The 23,600-nt window shown below is 48.5% G+C and overlaps 1 protein-coding gene and 1 long non-coding RNA gene across 2 annotated transcripts in view; one reads left to right on the forward strand and one right to left on the reverse strand.

The window, feature by feature from the left end:
* LOC133282523 (uncharacterized) overlaps positions 1-23,600 on the forward strand; it is a 471,436-nt gene that overhangs the window by 132,287 nt on the left and 315,549 nt on the right. The gene's annotated exons all lie outside the window — the stretch shown is intronic.
* LOC133282534 (olfactory receptor 14C36-like) lies at positions 22,399-23,417 on the reverse strand (the record flags this gene model as incomplete). Its single annotated transcript, XM_061478542.1, has 1 exon — positions 22,399-23,417. A coding segment is annotated over exon 1 (912 nt), but the record flags the coding sequence as incomplete, so codon positions are not given.

Consider the following 23,600-nt stretch of genomic DNA (forward strand, 5'->3'; position numbering starts at 1 on the left):
TGGCCTTGCCTGGACTGTCCTGGATTTGCACTGCTAGTCCTGGACTTGCCTTGCCTTGCCTTGCCTGTCATTTCCTTGCCTTGCCTGGCATTGCCTGGCCTTGACTTTACTTTACTTCACTTCACTGGCCTGGCCTGGCTTGGCCTTGCCTGGCCTTGCCTTGCCTGGCCTTGCCTGGCCATGCCTGTCCTTGCCTTGCCTGGCCAGTCCTGGCCAGGCCTTCCCTTGCCTAGCCTTACCTTGGCTTGCCTGGCCTTGCCTTGCCTTGCCTGGCCAGGCCTGGCCTTGCCTTTATGGCCTGGCCTGGACTTGGCTCAGCTGGCCTTACATGGTCTTGCATTGCCTGTCTTGGACTGGCCTTGCCTTGCCTTGCCTTGCCTTTCCTGGCCTTGCCTGGCCTGGCCTTGCCTGGCCTGCCCTCCTTTTGTATGATCTGGCCTGGCCTGGCCTGGCCTGGCCTGGCCTTTCCTGGGCTGGCCTTGTCTTGCCTTACCAGTCTTCCGTTGCCTGTCCTGGACATGCCTTACCTTGCCTTTCCTCGCCTCATGTAGCATTGCCTTGCCTTGCCTTGCCTGGCCTTGCCTGGCCTTTACTGGCCTTGCCTGGCCTTACCTTGTCTTCGCTTGCCTTGCCTTGACTGGCCTTGCCTGGCCTAGTCTTGCTTTTCATTGCCTTGCATTACCTTCCCTTGCCTTGCCTTGCTTGGCCTTGCCTTGACTTGGCTGGCCTTGCCTGGCGTGCGCTGGTTTTGTATGACCTGGCCTGGCCTGACCTGGCCTGGCCTTTCCTGGCCTGGCCTTGTCTTGCATTACCAGGCCTTCCATTGCCTGTCGTGGACTTGCCTTGCATTGCCTTCCCTGGACTGGCCTGGCCTGGCCTGGCCTGAACTTGCCTTGCATGACAATCCCTGGCCTGTCCTTACATCTCCCTGCCTGCCCTGAGATTGCCTGTCCTGCCATGGCCTGACCTGGCCTGGCCTGCCCTGAGATTGCCTGTCCTGCCGTGGCCTGACCTGGCCTTGCCTTGTTTTTCCTGACCTTCTCTGGCCTCATCTGGCCTGGCCTTTTCTTGCCTGGTCTGTCCTGGCCTGCCCTGCTCTTGTCTGGCCTTGCCTGTCCTGGCCTTTTCTGGCATGTCATAGCCTGGCCTTTCCTTACCTGGCCTTTTATTGCCTGGCACGGCCTGGCCTTGCATTCCCTTCCCTTCCCTTGCATTGCTCTGAATTGGATTGCCTGGCCTGGCCTCAGCTATCCTTGAATTACCTGGTCTTGATCTTGCCTTTCATTGCATATCCTAGTCTTGCCTTGCCTGGCCTTGCCATGACTTTCCTTGCCTTGCGTTGCCTTGCCTTCCCTTGCCTTGACTTGCACTGACTTACCTTGCCTGGCCTGGCCTGGTCTGGCCTGGCTTTGCCTTGTCTTGCCTTGCCTTGCCTGGCCTTGCATTGCCTGGCCTTGCCTAGCATTGATTGGCCTGGCCTTGCCTGGCCTTCCCTAACCTATCCTTTCCTTGCCTTGCCTTGCCTCGTCTTACCTTGCCTTGCCTTGCCTCGTCTTACCTTGCCTTGCCTAGCCTTCCCTGGCCTTGGCTTGCCTTGCCTGGCCTGACCTTGCCTGGCCTGGACTTGCCTTGATTTGCCTTGCCTTGCCTTGATTGTCCCTGCCTGGCCTGGCGTTGATTTGCCTTGCCTGGCCTGGCCTTCATTTGCCTTGCCTTTCCTTGCCTTGCCTTGATTGTCCTTGCCTGGCCTGTCCGTGGCTTGCCAGGCCTGGCCTTCATTTGCCTTGCCTTTCCTTGCCTTGCCTCTATTGGCCTGGCCTGGCCTGGCCTTGCCTTGCCAGCCCGTCTCTGGCTTTGCCTGGCCTTGCCTTGCCTTGCCTTGCCTTGCCTGCCCTTGCATCTCCTGGCCTGGCCTGGCCTTGCCTTGCATTGTCTTTCCTTGCTTGTCCTGGTCTGGATTTGCCTTGCATGGCCTGGCCTGGCCTTGCCTTGCCTAGCCACGCCTTGCCTTGCCTTGCACTGACTGGGCCTGCCTGTCCTTGCCTTCTCTGGCCTAGCCTGGCCTAGCATGGCCTGGCCATGCTTGGCCTTGTTTTGCCTTGCTTTGCCTTGCTTTGCCTTGCCTTGCCTTGTCTTTAATGGCCTTGACTGGCCTTGCCTGGCCTGGCCTTACCAAGCGTTCCCTTGCCTTTCCTGGCCTTATATTACCTGGCATTGCATTGCCTGGCCTGGACTGGCCTAAGTTTACCTTGCCTTGCCTAGCCTTGCCTTGCCTGCCTTAGCCTGGCCTGGCCTGGCCTTGCCTAGCCTAGCCTTACCTTGCCTTGCCTTGCCTGGCCTTACCTTTCCTTGCCTGGCCTTGCCTGGCCTGGCCTGGCCTGGCCCTGCCTTCATGGCCTGGCCTGGCCTTGGCTTACCTGGCCTTACCAGGCCTTGCATTTCCTGTCCTGGCCTTACCTTGCCTTGCCTGGCCTTACCTTGCCTTGCCTTGCCGTGCCTGGCCTTGCTTGGCCTGGCCTTTCCTTGCCTGGTGTCCTGGGTTCAGCAGTAGCAGTCATGTTTTTCCTTTGTGTTAACTGGTGCAGTGCTGTGTTTTGACTTCTAGCTTGAGAACAGTGTTGGTGAAGCCGATGTTTTCCGTTGTTGCTAAGTGATGTTTACCCTGACCAAGGACTCTGTGAGGCTCATGCTCTGCCAGGGAGGAGGGGAAGCTGTGAGGAAGCAGAGACGGGGCGCCTGACCCAGGCTAGTCGGGGAGGTATTCCATACCACAGCACGTCATGCCCGGGGTGGGGGGTAACTGGGAGTTACCCAGAAGGACAGGGGCTTCCGGGTGGAACTCGCTTTCTTGGCCGGTGGTATCGTATTCTCTTCCCTTGTTATTTTCCCTTATCATTGTTTTAGCTGATAGTAGCGGTGGTGATTTGTTGCTGGACTGTTCTTGTCTCAACCCGTAGGAGTTGCACTCTCTCGATCCTCCTCCCCGTTCCTCCGGGAGCGGGGAAGGGGAGAGCCCCGGTGCGGGGGGGGGGGGGGGGAGACGGACACGGACCTCGATTGTTGTCAGCTCGGCACCACTCACTGGGAGTGAGTGAACAAGTTACCTGACTGGGTTTAAACCACAACAGTTCTTTTTGGCACCCAACTTGGGTCACGAGGGGTTGAGATAAGAACAGATCTGACTGGATTGATAGTCACTCGTCACAATGCTGATTTATTGGCTCTCAAGGTTTTTCCTCTTGATCTCACAGTTTCAGTATATTGTATCTTACGTCCATCCGGTATTTGCTGTATTAGTGTTTTTCAAGGGTGGGGCTTGGGCTAAGGTTTTTGTCCCATTGTACTTTATGGTAATGACTTGTAATACAATAGAATCATTGATCATGAAACTGATCTGGCTTATGTTCCCAGTGTGGTCACCACCTTTATACTTTGGGAGGTATATGATGGAGGTGCTTAGCAATTACACATCTTTTTTCTCCTCCTCAGGTGGTCAACCTGTGAAGGAGACATCCTTTTATCCTCCCAGTCGTCCCCCCAGACCATTTACATTTGAGAGTTTTGAATTTTTTGAATGGCCTTTTAATGCTGTTGAGACTTGTTTGCTGATGGTGATGGGAATCACCATGCTAACACGCATACAGAGTGTGTTTTGCCCACTACTGATTTCAAGAGTTAAGCAGAGTCAGGTTTGGGTCTTGTCTGGGGTCAAACGACGATGTAGGAGGACCGAGAGATTTTCCCTGAGGCTGGACAGCCATGAGTGGCAGGGTGTGTGGGATAGTATGGGCAAGTATCTAGGTCAGTGGGCCCCTCCAGTACTTTGGAATTTCACTACCGAACAACTGCAAAATCCAGAAGAATTAGTAAAACACTTAAATGAGGTGTGTGGTCATTCTGGCCATACCAGAGATGGACAAATCACGGCAACGTGCTGGGGCTTGGCCTATGCTTACAGGGCCTTGTTCAACACTATCCGGCACCTTCAAAAGGAAAAGAATGTCAGCGGATTTGAGGGCAAAGTGACAGTCGCTACTCAAACTTTGGCTGCAATGAACTGCGCAGCTACCCCAGTGGCAAGTACAGCAGCTGCTCAAACTTCAACTGCAACAGACAGCGCGGTTACCCCAGCTCCAAGCACGGTAGCTACACCACCCCCAGCAACAAGTACAGTCGCTACTCAAACCACAGTGATAATCACTGCAGCCAAACCAGAGGACCAATTCGTACCAATATCAGTTGCCCCTGCACGCAAGAGAAAAAGCAAAAAGGAGGCAAAAAGGGTGAAGCGAGATGAAGAACCAATGAATTCACCACCCGGTCCAGAATCTGATCAGGAGTCATCATCACATGACGAAGAAGAAGAAGAAGAGGTAACTTCTCGACCTCGGACCTCAACCGAGCTGCGGAATATGCGAAAAGATTTTACCCGTCAACCAGGGGAGCACATCATCACGTGGTTACTCCGATGCTGGGACAATGGGGCCGATGGTCACGAACTAGAAGGCACAGAAGCCAAGCAGCTGGGATCACTTGCTAGAGAAGGGGGAATTGACAAAGTAATTGAAAGAGGGAAAAAGTCCCTCAGCCTTTGGAGGCGGCTCTTGGCAGCTGTGAAAGAAAGGTTTCCGTACAAGGACGATGTTACGAGTCGTTCGGCCAAGTGGACTACTATAGACAAAGGCATCCAGTCTCTGAGGGAATCGGCCATCGTAGAGATGCTCTATCACATCAAGCCGAATAACGGGGATACACCTATAGATCCAGATGAAGTTGAATGTACACGACCCATGTGGCGAAAACTTACACGGAATGCACCGTCATCATATGCCCATTCATTGGCAACAGTGACCTGGAATGACATAGTACCACTAACAGTGGATGAAATGGTTCATAAACTCCGAGAGTTCGAAGACAACCCCACCCCTTCCATCATCTCAGCTGTGGAAAAACTGTCCCAGGACCTCAAACAATTGAGGGACGATGTATCTGATTTATCCATCTCCTCACGTGTACCAACACATGTCTCAGCTATTAACAAAAGGCGTCCTATTGTTCAAGAGAGGAGATACAGGAGGTATACGCCACGGGGTAACCTATGGTTTTACCTGCTGGATCACGGAGAAGACATGACAAAGTGGGATGGAAAACCTACTTCAGCTGCCATACCGGACATGCTAGAACTTCAGTATGAACAAGAGTCAAAGGCAGCCAAGTGGTATGCCACGATTGATATTGCCAATGCATTTTTCTCAATTCCTTTGGCAGCAGAGTGCAGGACACAGTTTGCTTTTACTTGGAAACACAGCCCTACCATTTGCCACGGACTGATCCAGACTGCACTGGAACAGGGGCAAGCTCCAGAACACCTGCAATACATTGATGACATTATTGTGTGGGGCGATACAGCGGAAGAAGTCTTTGAGAAAGGGAGGAAAATAATCCAAATCCTGCTGAAAGCCGGTTTTGCCATAAAACGGAGTAAGGTCAAGGGACCTGCACAGGAGATTCAATTTTTGGGAATAAAATGGCAAGATGGACGTAGACAGATCCCCACAGATGTGATCAACAAGATAACAGCAATGTCTCCACCAACTAATAAGAAAGAAACGCAAGCTTTCTTGGGTGCAGTGGGGTTCTGGAGAATGCACATCCCAAATTACAGTTCGATTGTAAGCCCTCTCTATCATGTGACCCGGAAGAAAAATGATTTTAAATGGGGCCCTGAGCAGCAACAAGCCTTTGAGCAAATTAAACACGAGATAGTTCACGCAGTAGCCCTTGGACCAGCCCGGACCGGACCAGATGTAAAAAATGTACTGTACACTGCAGCTGGGGAGAACGGTCCTACCTGGAGCCTCTGGCAGAAAGCTCCAGGGGAGACTCGAGGTCGACCCCTTGGCTTTTGGAGTCGGGGATATAAAGGATCTGAGGCCAGCTATACCCCAACTGAGAAAGAGATACTGGCAGCCTATGAAGGGGTTCGAGCTGCTTCGGAAGTGATTGGCACTGAAGCACAGCTCCTTCTGGCACCCCGGTTGCCCGTGCTGGGCTGGATGTTCAAAGGCAGGGTCTCCTCTACACATCATGCAACTGATGCTACATGGAGTAAATGGGCTGCGCTAATTACACAACGAACTCGAATAGGAAATCTCAGTCGTCCAGGCATTCTAGAAGTCATCATGGACTGGCCAGAGGGCAAAGATTTTGGAATGTCACCAGAGGAGGAGGTGGTACGTGCTGAAGAGGCCCCACCATATAATAAACTGTCAGAAAGTGAAAAGCAGTATGCCTTGTTTACTGATGGCTCTTGCCGTATTGTGGGAAAGCATCGGAGATGGAAGGCAGCTGTATGGAGTCCTGGACGACAAGTTGCAGAAACTGCTGAAGGAGAGGGTGAATCGAGTCAGTTTGCCGAGGTGAAAGCCATCCAGCTGGCCCTGGACATTGCTGAACGAGAAAGGTGGCCAGTACTTTACCTCTATACTGACTCATGGATGGTGACAAATGCCCTGTGGGGGTGGTTGAAGCAATGGAAGCAGAGCAACTGGCAACGCAGAGGTAAACCCATCTGGGCTGCTGCACTGTGGAAAGATATTGCTGCCAGGGTGCAGAACCTGGTGGTGAAGGTACGTCATGTAGATGCCCATGTAGCCAAGAGTCGGGCCACTGAGGAACACCAGAACAACCAACAAGTGGATAAAGCGGCTAAGATTGAAGTGGCTCAGATGGACTTAGATTGGCAACATAAAGGTGAATTATTTTTGGCCCGGTGGGCCCATGACACTTCAGGCCATCAGGGCAGAGATGCAACATACAGGTGGGCCCGTGATCGAGGGGTGGACTTAACAATGGACACTATTGCCCAGGTTATTCATGAGTGTGAAACATGTGCTGCAATTAAACAAGCCAAGCGGTTAAAGCCTCTTTGGTATGGAGGACGATGGTTGAAGTATAAATATGGGGAGGCCTGGCAGATTGACTATATCACACTGCCACCAACCCGCCAAGGCAAGCGCCATGTGCTTACCATGGTGGAAGCAACCACCAGGTGGCTGGAAACACATGCTGTGCCCCATGCCACTGCCCGGAACACTATCCTGGGCCTTGAGAAACAGATTTTGTGGCGACACGGCACCCCAGAGAGAATTGAATCAGACAATGGGACTCATTTCCGGAATAACCTTATAGATATTTGGGCCAAAGAGCATGGCATTGAGTGGGTATATCACATCCCCTACCATGCACCAGCCTCTGGGAAAATCGAACGGTACAATGGGCTGTTAAAAACTACACTGAGAGCGATGGGTGGGGGAACTTTCAAGCATTGGGATACACATTTACCAAAGGCCACCTGGTTGGTCAACACCAGAGGATCTGCCAACAGGGCTGGCCCAGCCCAGTCAGAACTTTTACATATTGTAGAGGGGGACAAAGTTCCCGTGGTGCATATGAAGAATTTGCTGGGGAAGACAGTCTGGGTTATTCCTGCTTCAGGTAAAGGCAAACCCACTCGTGGGATTGCTTTTGCTCAGGGACCTGGATATACTTGGTGGGTAATGCGGGAAGATGGGGAAGTCCGATGTATACCTCAAGGGGATTTGATTTTAGGGGAAAACAGCCAGTGAACACAATTGTATACTGTTGCCTGCTGTGTAATGCTTTTATAGCCCATCAACTAGATGTCTCCAGGTCACCAGCGACTGGCCCTGACTTCCCTCCAGCCATCATCCCAACAGAGAATGAACTTTGAACATCATGGACCGAATATAGGGATTGGTCCATGCACTAAGAAAATGATCTTTTCCTCTTGGTCTGTATGTATATGGATGTATATATGTGGGAGAGCGATGGTGTATTGAAAATGTGGGATCTGAGCACGACATGAATGGTATGGAATAAGGGGTGGATAATCTCCTGGGTTCAGCAGTAGCAGTCATGTTTTTTTTTTCCTTTGTGGTAGCTGGTGCAGTGCTGTGTTTTGACTTCCAGCCTGAGAACAGTGTTGGTGAAGTCGATGTTTTCGGTTGTTGCTAAGTGATGTTTACCCTGACCAAGGACTTTGTGAGGCTCATGCTCTGACAGGGAGGAGGGGAAGCCAGGAGGAAGCAGAGATGGGGCGCCTGACCCGGGCTAGCCAGGGAGGTATTCCATACCACAGCACGTCATGGCCGGGGTGGGGGGTGACTGGGAGTTTCCTGGAAGGACACGGGCTTCCGGGTGGAACTCGTTTTCTTGGCCGGTGGTATTGTATTCTCTTCCCTTGTTATTTTCCCTTATCATTGTTGTAGTTGATAGTAGCGGTGGTGATTTGTGTACATTGGTTGCTGGGCTGTTCTTGTCTCAACCCGTGGGAGTTGCATTTTTTCGATCCTCCTCCCCGTTCCTCCGGGAGTGGGGGAGAACCCCGGTGGAGGGGGACACGGCCCTCGATTGTTGTCAGCTCGGCACCACTCACTGGGAGTGAGTGAACAAGTTACCTGACTGGCTTTAAACCACGACACCATTGCAGGGGGGGTTGGAACTTGATGATCTTAAGGTCCTTTCCAACTCGAACTATTCTATGATTCTATGATTCTATGACTCCTCTATGACTCCTCTATAAAACCTCTATGACTCCTCTATGCTTCTTTATTGACTGCTCTGACATCTTATTGACTTCTCTACGACTGCTCTATGCCTTCTCTTAAGACTCCTCTATGACTCTATGACACTATGACTCCTCTAAGACTTCTCTATGACTCTATGATACTATGACATCTCTATGACTCCTGTATGAGTCCTATATTCCTCCTCTATGACTCCTCTATGACTCCTTCATGACTCCTCTGACTCCTCTATGACTCTGCTATTACTCATCTATGAACACTCTACAACTCCTCTATGACTCCTCTATTACTGCTCTATGACTCTTCTTTGACTCCTCTATGACTCTTCTATGACTCCTCTTGAACCAACCTACGACACCCCTACGATGCCTCTATGACTCCACTGTGACTTCACTGACTCCTCTATGACTCCTCTATGACTCCTTTATTACTCCTCTATGACTCCTCTATGACTCCACTATGACTCTACTATGACTACCCTGTGACTCCTCTATGAATCCTCTATAACTCTATGACTCCTCTATGACTTTGCTATAACTCTATGACTCCTCTACCACTCCTCTATATCTCTATGACTATGATTTGTCTATGACAGATATTTGAATGCTCTATGACTCCTCCATGACTTGTCTATGACTCGTCTATGACTCGTCTATAACTCCTCTATAACTCTATGACTATGATTCGTCTATGACAGATATTTGAATGTTCTATGACTCCTCTATGACTTGTCTATAACTCCTCTATAACTCTATGACTGATTCCTCTATGAAAGATATTTGAATGCTCTATGACTCCTCTATGACTTGTCTATGACTCTTCTATAACTCCTCTATAACTCTATGACTATGATTCCTCTATGACAGATATTTGAATGCTCTATGACTCCTCTATGACTTGTCTATGACTCGTCTATAACTCCTCTATAACTATGACTACTCTATGATTCCTCTATGACAGATATTTGAATGCTCTATGACTCCTCTATGACTTGTCTATGACTCGTCTATAACTCCTCTTGGACACCTCTATGACAACTCTGTGACGCTTCTATGACGCCTGTATGATGCCTCTATGAAGCTTTTATGACTCCTCTGTGACTCCACTGTGACTAGATTGTGACCGTCGTATGACTCCTCTGTGACTCCACTGTGACTAGATTGTGACCATTGTATGACTCCTCTATGACTCCTCTGTGACTCCTCTATGACTTCTCTATGACTCCTACATGACTCCTCCATTACAAATCTATGAATCCTCTATGACTCCTCTATGACTACTCTATGACTCTTCTTTGACTCCTCTATGACTGTTCTATGACTCCTCTATGACTCCTCTTGAACGCCTCTATGATGCCTCTATGACACCTTTATGACACCTCTATGACTCCACTGTGTCTGTATTGTGACTCCACTGAGACTCCACTGGGACTCCTCTATGACTCCTCAATGACTCTTATATGACTCCCCTATGACTCTTCTATGAATCCTCTATAAATCTATGACTCCTCTCTGACTCCTCTATGTCTCCTCTATGACCTCTCTATGACTCCACTATGACTCCTCTATGACCCTTGTATGACTCCTCTATGGCTCCTCTATGACTCTGTATGACACTATGACTCCTTTATGACACCTCTACGACTCTTCTATGACTCCTCTTGGACGTCTCTATGACGCTGCTATAAGGCCTCTATGAAGCCTCTATGACTCCACTGTGACTCCTCTGTGTCTCCACTGTGACCCCTGCATGACTCCTCTATGACTCCTCTATGACTCTTCTATGACTCCTCTGTGACGCCGCTGTGATTTCTCCATGAATCCTCTCTGACACTTGAACAACACCTCTATGATTCCACCATGACTCCTCTATGACTCCTCTATGACTCTTCTAAGACTCCTCTAGGACTCCTCTCTGACTCCTCTCTGACCCCTCGTTGAGCTCTCTGTGACCCCTCTATGACACATCTATGACTAATCTATGACGCCTCAATGTCGCCTCAAAGACGCCTCTATGACATCACTATGACGCCTCTATGACTCCACTATGATTCTTGTATGACTCCCCAGTACTCCTTTATGACTCCTCTGTAACTCTATGACTCCTCTGTGACTCCTCTGTGACTCCTCTCTAACTCCTCTTTGACTCCTCTGTGACCCATCTAAGACTCCCCTATGACTCTAAGACTCCATTATGACTCTTCTAAGACTCATCTAGGACTCCTCTAGGACTCCTCTAGGACTTCTCTATAATACATCCATGATTCTATGACTCCTCTATGATTCGTGAATGACTCGTCTATGATTCCTTTTGGATGCCTCTGATGCATCTATGAAGCCTCTATGACTCCTCTCTGACCCCTCATTGATCTCTCTGACTATTCTATGATACTATGACTCCTCTATGACTTCTCTGTGACTCCTCTGTGACTTCTCTATGATTCCACTATGACTCCTCTTTGAGTCCACTATGACTTCTCTAGGACTCCTCTAGGACTGCTCTATGACTCCTTTATGACGCGTCTATGACTCCTCTTGGATGCCTCTATGATGCCTCTATGACGCCTGGATTACTCCTCTATGACTCCTCTACGACAGTATGATTCCTCTCTGATGCTACGACTCCTCTATGACTCTAAGACACCTCTATGACTCCTCTATGACTCTAAGACACCTCTATGATTCGTCTATGACTCTTCTATGACTCCACCTTGTCTCCACCGGGACTCCACTGTGAGCCCTGTATGACTTCTCTGACTCCTCTATGATTCCTCTATGACTCCTCTATGACTCCTCTATGACTCCTCTATGACACTATGAATCCTCTATGACAATATGACTTCTCTATGACTCCTCTATGACTCTATGAACACTATTAATTTATGAGCCCTCTATGACTCTCTGATTCCTCCTTGACTCCATGACTCCTCTATGACAGCTAAATGACACTATGTCATTATGACTCCTCTCCGAATCCTTTATGACTCCACTATGTCTCATCTAAGACTCCGCCATGACTCCTCCATGACTCCTCTACAAGTCTTCTATGAGTTCTCTGAGTCCTCTATGACTTCACTATGACTTTTCTGTGACTCCTCTATGACTTTTCTATGAATCTATGACTCCTCTATGACACTATGACTACTCTATGACTACTCTATGACTCTCTCTAACTTGACTCTGACTCCTCTATGACACCTCTATGACTCCTCTATGACCGCTCATTGACCCCTCTATGTCTGATCTATTATTCCTCTAAGGCGTCTCTATGACGCCTCTGTGACGCCCCTATGACTCCACTATGATTCCTTTATGACTCCTCTATGACTCCTCTATAACAATATGACTCCTCAATGACTCATCTACTCCTCTCTGACTCCTCTCTGACGCCTATATTACACCTCTTTGATGACTCTATGACTTCACTGTGATTCATTCATGTCTCTCCTATGACTCCTCTATGACTCCTCTATGACTCTATGACTCCTCTGTGACTCCTCTTTGATTCCTCTATGATTACACTATGTCTCCTCTTTGACTCCACTATGACTCTTCTTTGACTCCTCTAGGACTCCTGTAGGACTTCTCTATAACTCTATGACTCCCCTGTGACTCCTCTGGGACTCCTCTGTGACTCCTGTTTGACTCCACTATGACTCCTCTTTGACTCCTCTAAGACTCCTCTATGACTCCTTCTAAGACTGTTCTGTAACTCTATGATTCCTCTGTGACACCTCTATGACTCCTCTATGACTGAACTGTGATTCTTGTTTGACTCCACTATGACTACACTTTGACTCCAATATGACTCCACTATGACTCCTCTAGGACTCCTCTTGGACTCCTCTAGGACATCTGTATGACATATCCATGACACTGTGACTCCTCCATGACATCTCTGTGACTACTCTTGGATGCCTCTATGACACCTCTATAACTATAATGTGATTGCACTGTGACTCCACTGTGACCCCTGTATGACAACTCTATGAATCCTCTATGACTCTTCTCTGACTCCTCTCTGATCCCTCATTGACTCCTCTTTCACTCCTCTATGACTTCTCTATGACACTATGACTCCTCAAGGACTCCTCCCTGACTCCTCTGTGACTCCTCTGTGACACTTCTCTGACTCCTTAATGACTCCTCTATGATTCCACTATGACTCATCTTTGACTCTATGACTCCTCTGTGACTCGTCTATGACTCCCCTAGAACTCCTCTAACACTCCTCTATGAGTCATCTATGATTCCGTTAGGACTATTCTAGGATTCCTCTAGGACTCCCCTATGACACCTCTATGACTCCACTAAAACTCCACTATGACTCTTCTATGACTCCTCTAGGACTCCGCTATGACTCCTCTATGACACTTCTAGGACTCCACTATGACTCCAGTCTGACTCCACTATGACTACTCTATGACTCCTCTGTGGCACCTATATGACTGCCCTTAGACTCTTCTATGACTCCTCTAGGACTCCTCTATGACTCCGCTAGGACTCCTCTACGACATCTCTATGACTCCACTATGACTCATCTATGATTCGGCTATGACTTTGCTATGACTCCCCTATGACTCCTCTGTGACTACTCAATGACTCCTCTGTGACTCCTATACGACACTATGACTCCTCTATGAATCCTCTTTGAGTCCTCTGTCTCCTCTATGATACCCCTATGACTCTATGATACTATGACTACTCTCTGACTCCCCTATGACACCTCCATTACTCCTCTATGACTCCTCTATGACTCCTCCATGACTCCTCCATGACTCCCCTATGACTCCTGTAGGACTCCTTATTGACTGCTCTGACACCTTATTGACTCCTCTGCGACTCCTCTATGACTCCTCTATGACTCCTGTATGAATCCTCTATGACTTCATGGAACAATGACTACTCTATGACTCCTCTATGACATCGCTATGAATGCTCTGTGACACATCTATGAATCTATGACTCCCCTATGACTCCTCTATGACACATCTATGAATGCTCTATGACACATCTATGAATCCATGACTCCCCTATGACTCCTCTATGACTCTTCTACGAGTTCTCTACGATTCCTCTATGACTCTATGACACTATGACTCCTCTATGAATCCTCTATGACTACTCTATGACTCCTCTATGACTCCTCTATGACCCCCCTATGACTCCTCTTTGACTCTATTACTCCTCTATGACTCCACTATGATTGCTCTATGACCATCCTAAGATGCCCCTATGACTCCTCCATGACCCCTCTAAGACTCCTCTATGAATCCTCCATGACTCATCTAAGACTCCTCTATGAACACCCAATAACCCCTCCATGACTCCTCTAGGACTCCTCTAAGACTCCCCTAGGACTTTTCTAGGATTCCTCTAGCACTCCTCTAGGACACCTCTCTGATGCCTCTCTGACTCCTCTCTGACTCCTCTAAGACACTATGACTCCTCTAAGACACTATGACTCCTCTATGAATCCTCTTTGATTCCTCTGTCTCCTCTATGACACCCCTATAACTCTGTGATACTATGTCTACTCTCCAACTCCTCTATGACTCCTCTATGACTCCTCTATGACTCCTCCACGACTCCTCTATGACTCCTGTAGGACTCCTTATTGACTGCTCTGACACCTTATTGACTCTCTGACTCCTCTATGACTTCTCTATGATTCCTCTATGACTTCTCTATGACTCCTCTATGACTCCTCTATCACTCCTGTATGAATCCTCTATGACTTTAGGCAATGACTCCTCTATGACACTTCGATGAATGCTCTACAACACATCTATGAATCTATGACTCCCTTATGACTTCTCTATGAATCCTCTGACACCACTATGACTAATCTACTATTCCTCTTCCACTCCTCTACTTCTCTGTGAGTAATCTGCGACTCCTCTACGACTCCTCTATGACTCCTCTCTGACTCCAATATGACTCCTCTAAGACTCCTCTAAGAATCCTCTATGACTCCTCTAAGACACCCCTATGACTTCTCTACGACCTATCTATGACTCCTCTATGACCACAGAATGACCATTCTATGACTCTGCTACGACCCCTCAATGACTCCTGCATGAAACCTCTATGACTTTATGACACAATGACTCCTCTATGACACATCTATGAATCTATGATGCCTCCAACTCCTCCATGACTCCTCTATGACTCCTCCATGACTCCTCTATGACTCCTCCATGACCCCTCTATGACTCCTCCATGACCCCTCTATGACTCCTCCATGAAAACTATACGACTCCTCTATTACTCCACTATGACTCCTTCCTGATTCCTCCAAGGCTCCTCTATGACACATCTATGACTCTATGACTCCTCTGTGAATCTCTGACTCTTTTCTGACTCCTCTCTTACTCCTCTCTGACTCCTCTATGATTCCTCTTTGACTATTCTATGACTCCTGTATGAATCGAATGACTCCTCTATGATTTCATTATGACTCCACCACGACTCATCTATGAATCCTCCTTAACTCCTCCATAACGCCTCTATGACACATCTGTGACTCTGTGACACCTCTATGACTCTCTGACTCCTCTCTGACTCCTCTCTGAATCCTCTATGATTCCTCTATGCCTCCACTTTGACCATTCTATGACTCCTCTATGACTCCACTATGACTCCACTATAACTCCACTATAAATCCTCTATGACTCATCTGTGACTATTCAATGAACCCTCTAATAATCTTATATGACTCCTCTAAGATGCCTCTAAGAATCTTCTTTGACTCCTCGAGGACTCCTCTATGAGTCCCCTAGGACTCTTCTATGACTCCAGTATGACTCCTTGACGACTCATGTACAACTCCTCCATGACTCCCCTATGACTCCTCTATGAGTCCCCTATGACACGCCTATGACTCCGCTATGACTCCTCTATGACGCTTCCATGACTCCTCCATGACTATTCCATGACTTCTCTATGACTCCATTATGACTCCGATATAACTCCTCTATGACTCCTCTATGACTCTTCCATGACTCTTACATGACTCCTCTATGACACCTCTATGACTACTCTATGACTCCTCTATGTCTCCACTATGACTTCTCCGACTACTCTATGACTCCTGTGACTCCTCTCTGATTCCTCTATGACACATGTATGAATTTATGACTTCTCTATGACTCCTCCATGACCCCTCTATGACTCCTCTAGGACCACTAAATGAAACTTCTATGACTTCTCTACGACCTGTCTATGACTCCGCTATGCCCTTATGACACAATGGCTCCTCTATAACTCCTCTATGATACCTCCATGATTCCTCCATGACTCTTCTATGACTTCTCTATGACTCTCTATGACTCCCCTGTGAATGCTGTATGACTCCTCTATGACTCCTTTATGACTCCTCTATGACTGATATTTGACTGCTCTATGACTCCTCTATGACTCCTTTATGACTCCTCTATGACTGATATTTGACTGCTCTATGACTCCTCTATGACACCCCTATGACTCTATGACACTATGACTCTTCTATGACCCCTCTTTGACTCTAGGACAGTATGACTCCTCTATGACTCCTCTATGACTCCTCTATGACTCCTCTATGACTTCTCTATGACCCCTCTATGAGTCCTCTATGACTCCTCTGACTCCTCTGACTCCTCTATGACTCCTCTATGACTCTTCCATGACTCTTTTATAACTCCCCTATGATTCCTGAATGTCTCCTCTATAACTCTATGAAACCTTTATGACTCCTCTATGACACATCTATGATGCTTCTATGACGCATCTATGACCCCTCTGACTCCACTATGACTATTATGACTCCTCTGAGTCGTCAATGAGCCCCCGACTCTTCTATGACTCCTCTATGACTCCTCTATAACACTATGACTCCTCTATGACTCCTCTACAACTCCTCTATGAGTCGTCTATGACACCTCCATGACTCTATGACTCTATGACTCCTCTCCGAATCCTCTATGAGTCTTGGACAGGATGACTTTTCTATGACACCTCTATAATGCCTCTGTGACGCCTCTATGACCCGTCTTCAACTCCTCTATGACTCCTCTATGAAACCTCTATGAAACCTCTGTGACTCCTCTATGACTCTATGACTTCTCTATGACTGCCCTATGACTCTCTGATTCCTCTGTGACTCCTCTCTGACTTTTCTAGGACACCTCTATGACAACTCTGTGATTCCTCTATGTCACTATGACTCCTCTATGACTCGTCCATGACTCCTCTATGACTACATTGTTACTGCTGTATGACTGCTCTATGACTTCTCGATGACACCTCTGTGACTTTTGACATCAAGACTCCTCTCAGACTCCTGTATGACTCCTTCATGACTCCTCTATGACTCCTCCATGAATCCTCCATGACACCTCTATGACTCCTCTATGACTTCTCCATGACCCCTCTGTGACTCCTCTATGACCACTCAATGACCCATCTATGAGTCCTCTATGACCCCTCCATGACTCCTCTACGACTGCTCTATGACCTCTCTATGACTCATCCAGGACTCCTGTATGACTTCTCTAGGACTCCTCTATGACACCTCTATGACTCCTCTATGACTCCCCTAAGACTCCTCTATGACTCCTCTATGACACCTCTATGATGCCACTATGATGCCTCTATGACACCTCTATGACCCCCATTGTGACTCTACTATGACTCCTAAGATTGCTCTATGAGCCGTCTGTTAGCCATCTGACTCCTCTATGCCTCCTCTATAACACTATGACTCTTCTACGACTCCCCTACAATATTACTGACCCCCTTTACAGCAGTGAAGATAAAGGAACAACCTGCTTGGATACATCATTCAAGAATTAAGAAAGCACCAGAGCTACAGAAGACATGGCGGATCGAACCTTCAGGACCCTTACGTATGAAATTGCGTCGGTCATAATTTGGACTCATATGATAACTGGCGCACGAGCTAGGGACCAGAACTTACACCTGAAGTTAGTGCAGAATATTACTAATGTTTTTAATCGTACTGACTATTGGGTGTGTGCACAGTTGCCTAAATCAGGAGAAAGCCTGGATCTCCCATTAATTATAGTTCCAATTCCAAACACTGCCTCATGGACAAATTTGTGGGTGAACACTAGCAATCTGTATTCGAAGGAAAGGTTAAACTTTGGAATAGTTAATCCTAATCCAGGTAATAAACATTACACCTGTGCACAAAGATGTATTACACCAGGAACCAGGGTAGGAGATCATGCTTGTTTCAATGCCACAGATGTAGGTCACCATTCAAATTGCAATCGTGCTATTAATATAGATGGTATTGTAGTTCAGTGATGGCCTGTTCCTAAAGGTACTGGTTATGTGGAGAAAATGCTTATAAGACTCTGCCCCCCAGCTGGAAGGAGGCATGCACCTTAGGTGCTGTAATACCCAATTTTACTATTATCAACAGGTATCCTTCTGGGACCTGGATTAGAAGTTTTGCTAAACGGGTTAAGAGAAGGTTTAACCCTATTATTGAATGACACACTGCATTTCATAGTTTTGTAAGAGGGCTAATTCCATCTTTGGGAGTAAGTGAATTAGAGAAGGCAATTGTAAATATCTCAGCAACCATAGAGGAAATGGAAAGTAAAACCATTGATATAATTCAGGCAGAACAGCAAGAGATAACCAGCCTGTCTAAAGTGGTATTACAAAACAGAATAGCTCTAGACATGTTACTGGCAGGACAAGGAGGGGTTTCTTCCATAATCAATGAAAGTTGTTGTTCCTATACAGACTAAAGTGGCAGAATCGAAACAGATCTGGAGGAAATTTGGAAACAAACTAAGATATTTCATGAAATGGCCATGGATGACACCTCCTGGGGTTTTGAAGAAATATGGAAAAATTTAACTTCATGATTACCTGATCTCTCCTGGTTGAGGCAACCGGTTGCAGGAATATTGATGTTATTTGTTTTAATATTGATTACTTGCGGTATGATACAACGTTCCCTCTGCTGTTGTAAATGGTCTATGATAAATTATGACGATTGGCAAAGGAACGAAATTAAGCACCAGGTAGAAACGGGAAATTATTTCAAAAAGACTTTAGACGGTAATGGTAATATAAAAAATGTTGCAAAAGAATTTGCAAAAGGACAGAAAAAGGGGGAATTTGAGACAAGGAGGAGTATAAGGACAGGAGGATTGTTATGTCTGTGGTGTACCCCTTGGGTACAGCAGCCTTGAGGGAGACCGTGCCAAGAGCTGTGCTGAAGCTGAGGGAAACCACATCCACTCTTTGCCTCCTCACGCACAACTGCAGGCTCTCAGCTTGGCCAGGCAGCAGTTACCCTTCGGATGGCTTTTAGGTGCCCAGAGGTGTCACCCAAGAGGACTCTGATGCTGGCACACGCCTCACCAAAGGCAGCTTGTGCAGCCTGGGTTCCCCTGGGTTGCCCTTGGCACCTTTATCAAAGGTAAGCGCAACGTGTCCTTGTCCTCCCTCCCAAGAGACCTCTGCCAATCCAATGACTTTTCACAAGGGGGATCCCAAAGGAATGCCGATCTTCCCCTGTAACTGCCCTGCCACTGTCCTGCCTGTTACACCGCGTCCTTCATTCCTCTCATCTTTCATAGATTTTCCTTTCAAATAACCCTTTCAAATAACTTCTATCAGATGCCCTTTGTAATCTTCCTGCACCCAGAAACCTCCCCAGTTCCCTGGAAGACAATCTGGAAGACTTGACAAAAACTACATGCTGAGACATGGCTCATCAGGGTTTAATGAGTCCCATGGTGTATTTGGGCTGAGTCCGTGAACCTCAGGTGCTGAGAGGAGACTGAGGAAACCTCTCAAGAAGTCCAAGTCAGAAACAAAGCCCCAGGTCCCTTCAGCATTCATGGGCCCCACTGAGGGCTGCTGCTGACAAAGCCTCCCCAGGGACTCGTTAAAGCAAGTAACTGGAGGCTGTGATTACAGGAGACAAAGGCAAAGTGCAGGTGTCTGATGGTGAGAAAACCCTTGGTTTGTTTGATGATGCAGAAGGGCCAAGCCCTGACCACAGGCCTTGGAGAAGCAGAGCCTGAAATCCTGAGAGTGAAAGTTCTCCTCATAGGCCTTGATGAAAGAGGCAACTGCCATAGCCCAGGGCACAGAGGCCTTTTGTTCTTTCGGGCCTATCAGTCATGCCAGAACCCTGTCATCTCTGCTGCAGGCTGTCCTACACTGGCCCATGCCTGCACCTCTTTCCCTTCAGGCTGTTGACACCCATCTTGCTTTCCCACCTAGCTCTCACCTGGCATTTCTGTACCTTCAGTCCCATCTCTGCACCCGTTGCTGTCAGGTCCTTGAAACACAAAGCCATGGGCTGAGCCAGACTGGGTCTGGGTGACCTCTTGCACCACAAGTCCACCTTTTGAGAGACATTTCTCTTTCCTAACTTTGAGTCTGAACCTTCCAAGCTGCACTTTGCAGAGGTTTCCTTCTCTTCCTGCTAGCAAGAAAACCTCCATCATCTCTGAAGCCACATTTCACCTAGTTGTAGGCTGCTACTATAGTGTCAATTCAAGAGATGCATTGAATATCCCTCAGCAAGCTGATCTAAAGGAGGCTTCTAGAGGAATGGGTGATGCCATCAGTATAGAGAACTAAGCACCATGAGAGAGCAGTGGGAAAAGGCAATGGTCTGGATTGAGAACTAATTGGGAAGACCCAGAAGGAGATGTGGTGTCCTTGGGTGCAAGGTAAACCATGCTCTGGGGACAGGGCACCTCATCTGGGACTGGAGGTGGCTGCTGGCTGTTCTCTGCTGCACGCAGTCCTTTGCTTCTCCCCATGAGAGCTCCGTGATCTGCCCTTTGAAACCGTTCTCCCCTGCTTTCAGCACAGGGCAGGTGTTTGTGGGGGTTCTTAAGATCAATTTGTGTGTGAAGGCATCATACACAAGTGTTGTAAGCAGAGGGCAAATGGGAAAGGACTGATGGACACTGCAGCCCTCCTTGCTCTGCACTAAGCTACAAGGAGCTGAGAACTTCTCCCTGTGTCAATATTGTTCTGATTTTCTGTCAAACAAAGAATGTTTTATACACCCCACCCCCCAAAAAAAAAAAAACCACCTCAGCAGTATTCTGCCAGTAAATAAATAACACAGTCCAAATGACTCTAAGGCCATGCTGAGCCTCTCTTGTGCAGCCCAGACTCACTCGAGTCATGAGTACAAGTAGTGAACTTTACAATAAAGTTGGATTTCATCTGTCATCCCTTGTGAACATCAGAGGTGGACAAAGCACTGCTTCAGAGCAAAGCTGACTCCCATCCAACCTGGCCTTGAACACTGCCAGGGATGGGGCAGACACAGCTTCTCTGGACACCCTGTGCCAGTGTCCCACCACTCTCAAAGGGAACAACTTCATCTGAATGTCCAAGGTAAATCTCCCCGTTTTCAGCTTAAAGCCATTCCCCCTTGTTCTGTCACTGCAGGCCCTTGCAAAAACCCCTCTCCAGATTTCTTGTAGGCCCTGCTTAGATATGGAGAGATTGCTAAGATATCTCCCTGGAGCCTTCTCTTCTCCAGGTTGAACACCCACATCTCTCAGTCCGTTTCCATTGGAGACGTTCTCCAGCCCTTAGAGCATCTTTGTGACCTTTCTTAAGCCCATCATTGTAGGATCAGAAGTGAACAGAGGTTGGAGGGGACCCCAGGAGGTCTCAAGTCCAACCCATCATGAACAGGGTAAGAGCAAGTGGTTCAAGGCTCAATTCAGGCTGAGTTGGAAATCCCCAAGGCCAGAGACTGCACAGCCTCTCTGGGTGACCTGATGCAGCACTTGCCTGAGCCGATGGGAGCAAGGTTTCCTTCTGTCCTGGCTGAACCTCTCCTCTGTCACTGTCCCCCACTGCCTTTTGTCCTCCCACCAGGCACCACGGTGAGGAGCCTGTCTCTGTATTCTCCATGTCCTCCTTGCCGCTACAGGAGGCCAGTCCCCAACAGCCTTCCCTTCCCAAGATCTCAGGTCCCCATCAGCCTTCCCTTCTCCAGGATGGACAAGCCCAGCTTCCCCAGCCTCTCCCCACAGGCACCGTGATCCAGTCCCTGCCTGTCCTGAGGGCCCATTGCTAAACCCCCTCCTGCTTGCCAATAGCATTCCTGAACAGGGGATCTGAAACCTGTATGGAGTATTCCAGATCATCCCTTCCCTTGTTCTCCAGCCGTGCTCCTGCTCATACAGCCCCCGATGCTGCTGTCCTCCCTTGCTGCCTCCTGTCCAGCTCCGGCCCACCCAGACCTTTCCATGAGCTGTTCTCAGCCAGGCAGCCCCAGCCTGTGCCATTGCAGGGGAGATCCCTGCAGGACCCCTGTGTCCCCTGCTCCCCTGCCCAGGACTCCCTGAGAGCTCTGCAGCCCCCCCATGCTTTCCCATCGCCCCACACCAGCACAACAGCCCCATTCAATGGGCTCCCCAAGGGCTCTTCCTGCTCCAGGCACAGAGCAGCCATCCCAGAGCTGGAGCAGCCAGAAAGCTGCTTTCATTCCCCTTCACTCCTGCCATGTGAGGACATATCACAGAGAAGAAGTTGCTGCAGGATCATTTATTTCCCTTAAATACAGTCAGAGACCAGAGTGACACGAAGTCTGTGGGCCACACAACACGAGTGGCAACTTAATTAGGAGGAGATGAAAACTGACATTTCTATGAAGACAACATCATCACAAATTGAAATAGGAAAACAAATGTAAAGCAGGAAAGACAGACATGGCCTGTCATGACCTACACTGGAAGCCCTTTCAAGGCTAAAGCAAGCAGCGTATATCTGCTGAAACATCTGGTCACCAGCTTCCTCACAGCATCCTTGAGCTCCTGGTTCCTCAGGCTGTAGATGAGGGGGTTCACTGCTGGAGGCACCACCGAGTACAGCACTGACACCACCAGATCCAGGGATGGGGAGGAGATGGAGGGCGGCTTCAAGTAGGCAAAGACAACAGTGTTGACAAAGAGGGAAAGCACGGCCAGGTGAGGGAGGCATGTGGAAAAGGCTTTGTGGCGTCCCTGCTCAGAGGGCATCCTCAGCACAGCCCTGAAGATCTGCACATAGGACCCCACAATGAAAACAAAACAGCCAACAGCAATCAGGACACCAACCACAACAAGCCCAACTTCCCTGAGGTAGGAGTGTGAGCAGGAGAGCTTGAGGATCTGGGGGATTTCACAGAAGAACTGCTCCACATCATTGCCTCGGCAGAGGGGCAGTGAAAATGTATTGGCTGTGTGCACCAGGGCATTGAGAAACCCAGTGCCCCAGGCAGCTGCTGCCATGTGGACACAAGCTCTGCTGCCCAGGAGGGTCCCATAGTGCAGGGGCTTGCAGATGGCCACATAGCGGTCATAGGACATGGCAGTGAGGAGAAAATACTCTGCTGAAATGTATAAGAGAACAAAAAAGAGCTGTGCAGCACAACCTGTGTAAGAGATGGCCCTGGTGTCCCAGAGGGAATTGGCCATGGATTTGGGGACAGTGGTGGAGATGCAGCCCAGGTCCAGCAGGGAGAGGTTGAGGAGGAAGAAGTACCTGGGGGTGTGGAGGCGCTGGTCGCAGGCTGTGCTGGTGATGATGAGGCCGTTGCCCAGGAGCGCAGCCAGGGAGATGCCCAGGAAGAGCCAGAAGTGGCAGAGCTGCAGCTCCCGCGTGTGTGCGAATGGCAGGAGGAGGAACTGGGTGATGGAGCTGCCGTTGGACATCTGCTGCCTCTGGGCATGGGGCAGTGTCAGAGGAGAAAAAGGCAGTGACAGGTTAGGACAGGAGGGATGTCAGATACAGAAGTTCAGTTTACACATTCACAACTGAGCACATTGTAGCAGGAGAGGAGAGGTTCAGCGTCGTCCCCAGTCATGTCATTACACTGCTGAGGCTTCTTCCTAGGTACAATCAGAAGAGCATTGCATCAGGCAAAAAGGCTCAGTTCTTTGCAGAAACAAGAGAGCTGCAGTGTCCATCAGTCCTCTCCCAATTGCCCTGTGCTCAAACTTGC

The sequence above is a fragment of the Pezoporus flaviventris genome, unplaced genomic scaffold, assembly GCF_033815535.1.
Source record: "Pezoporus flaviventris isolate CSIRO_AGI_PZ_B2104156 unplaced genomic scaffold, CSIRO_AGI_Pfla_v1 ptg000127l, whole genome shotgun sequence".
Taxonomy (NCBI): Eukaryota; Metazoa; Chordata; class Aves; order Psittaciformes; family Psittacidae; genus Pezoporus; species Pezoporus flaviventris.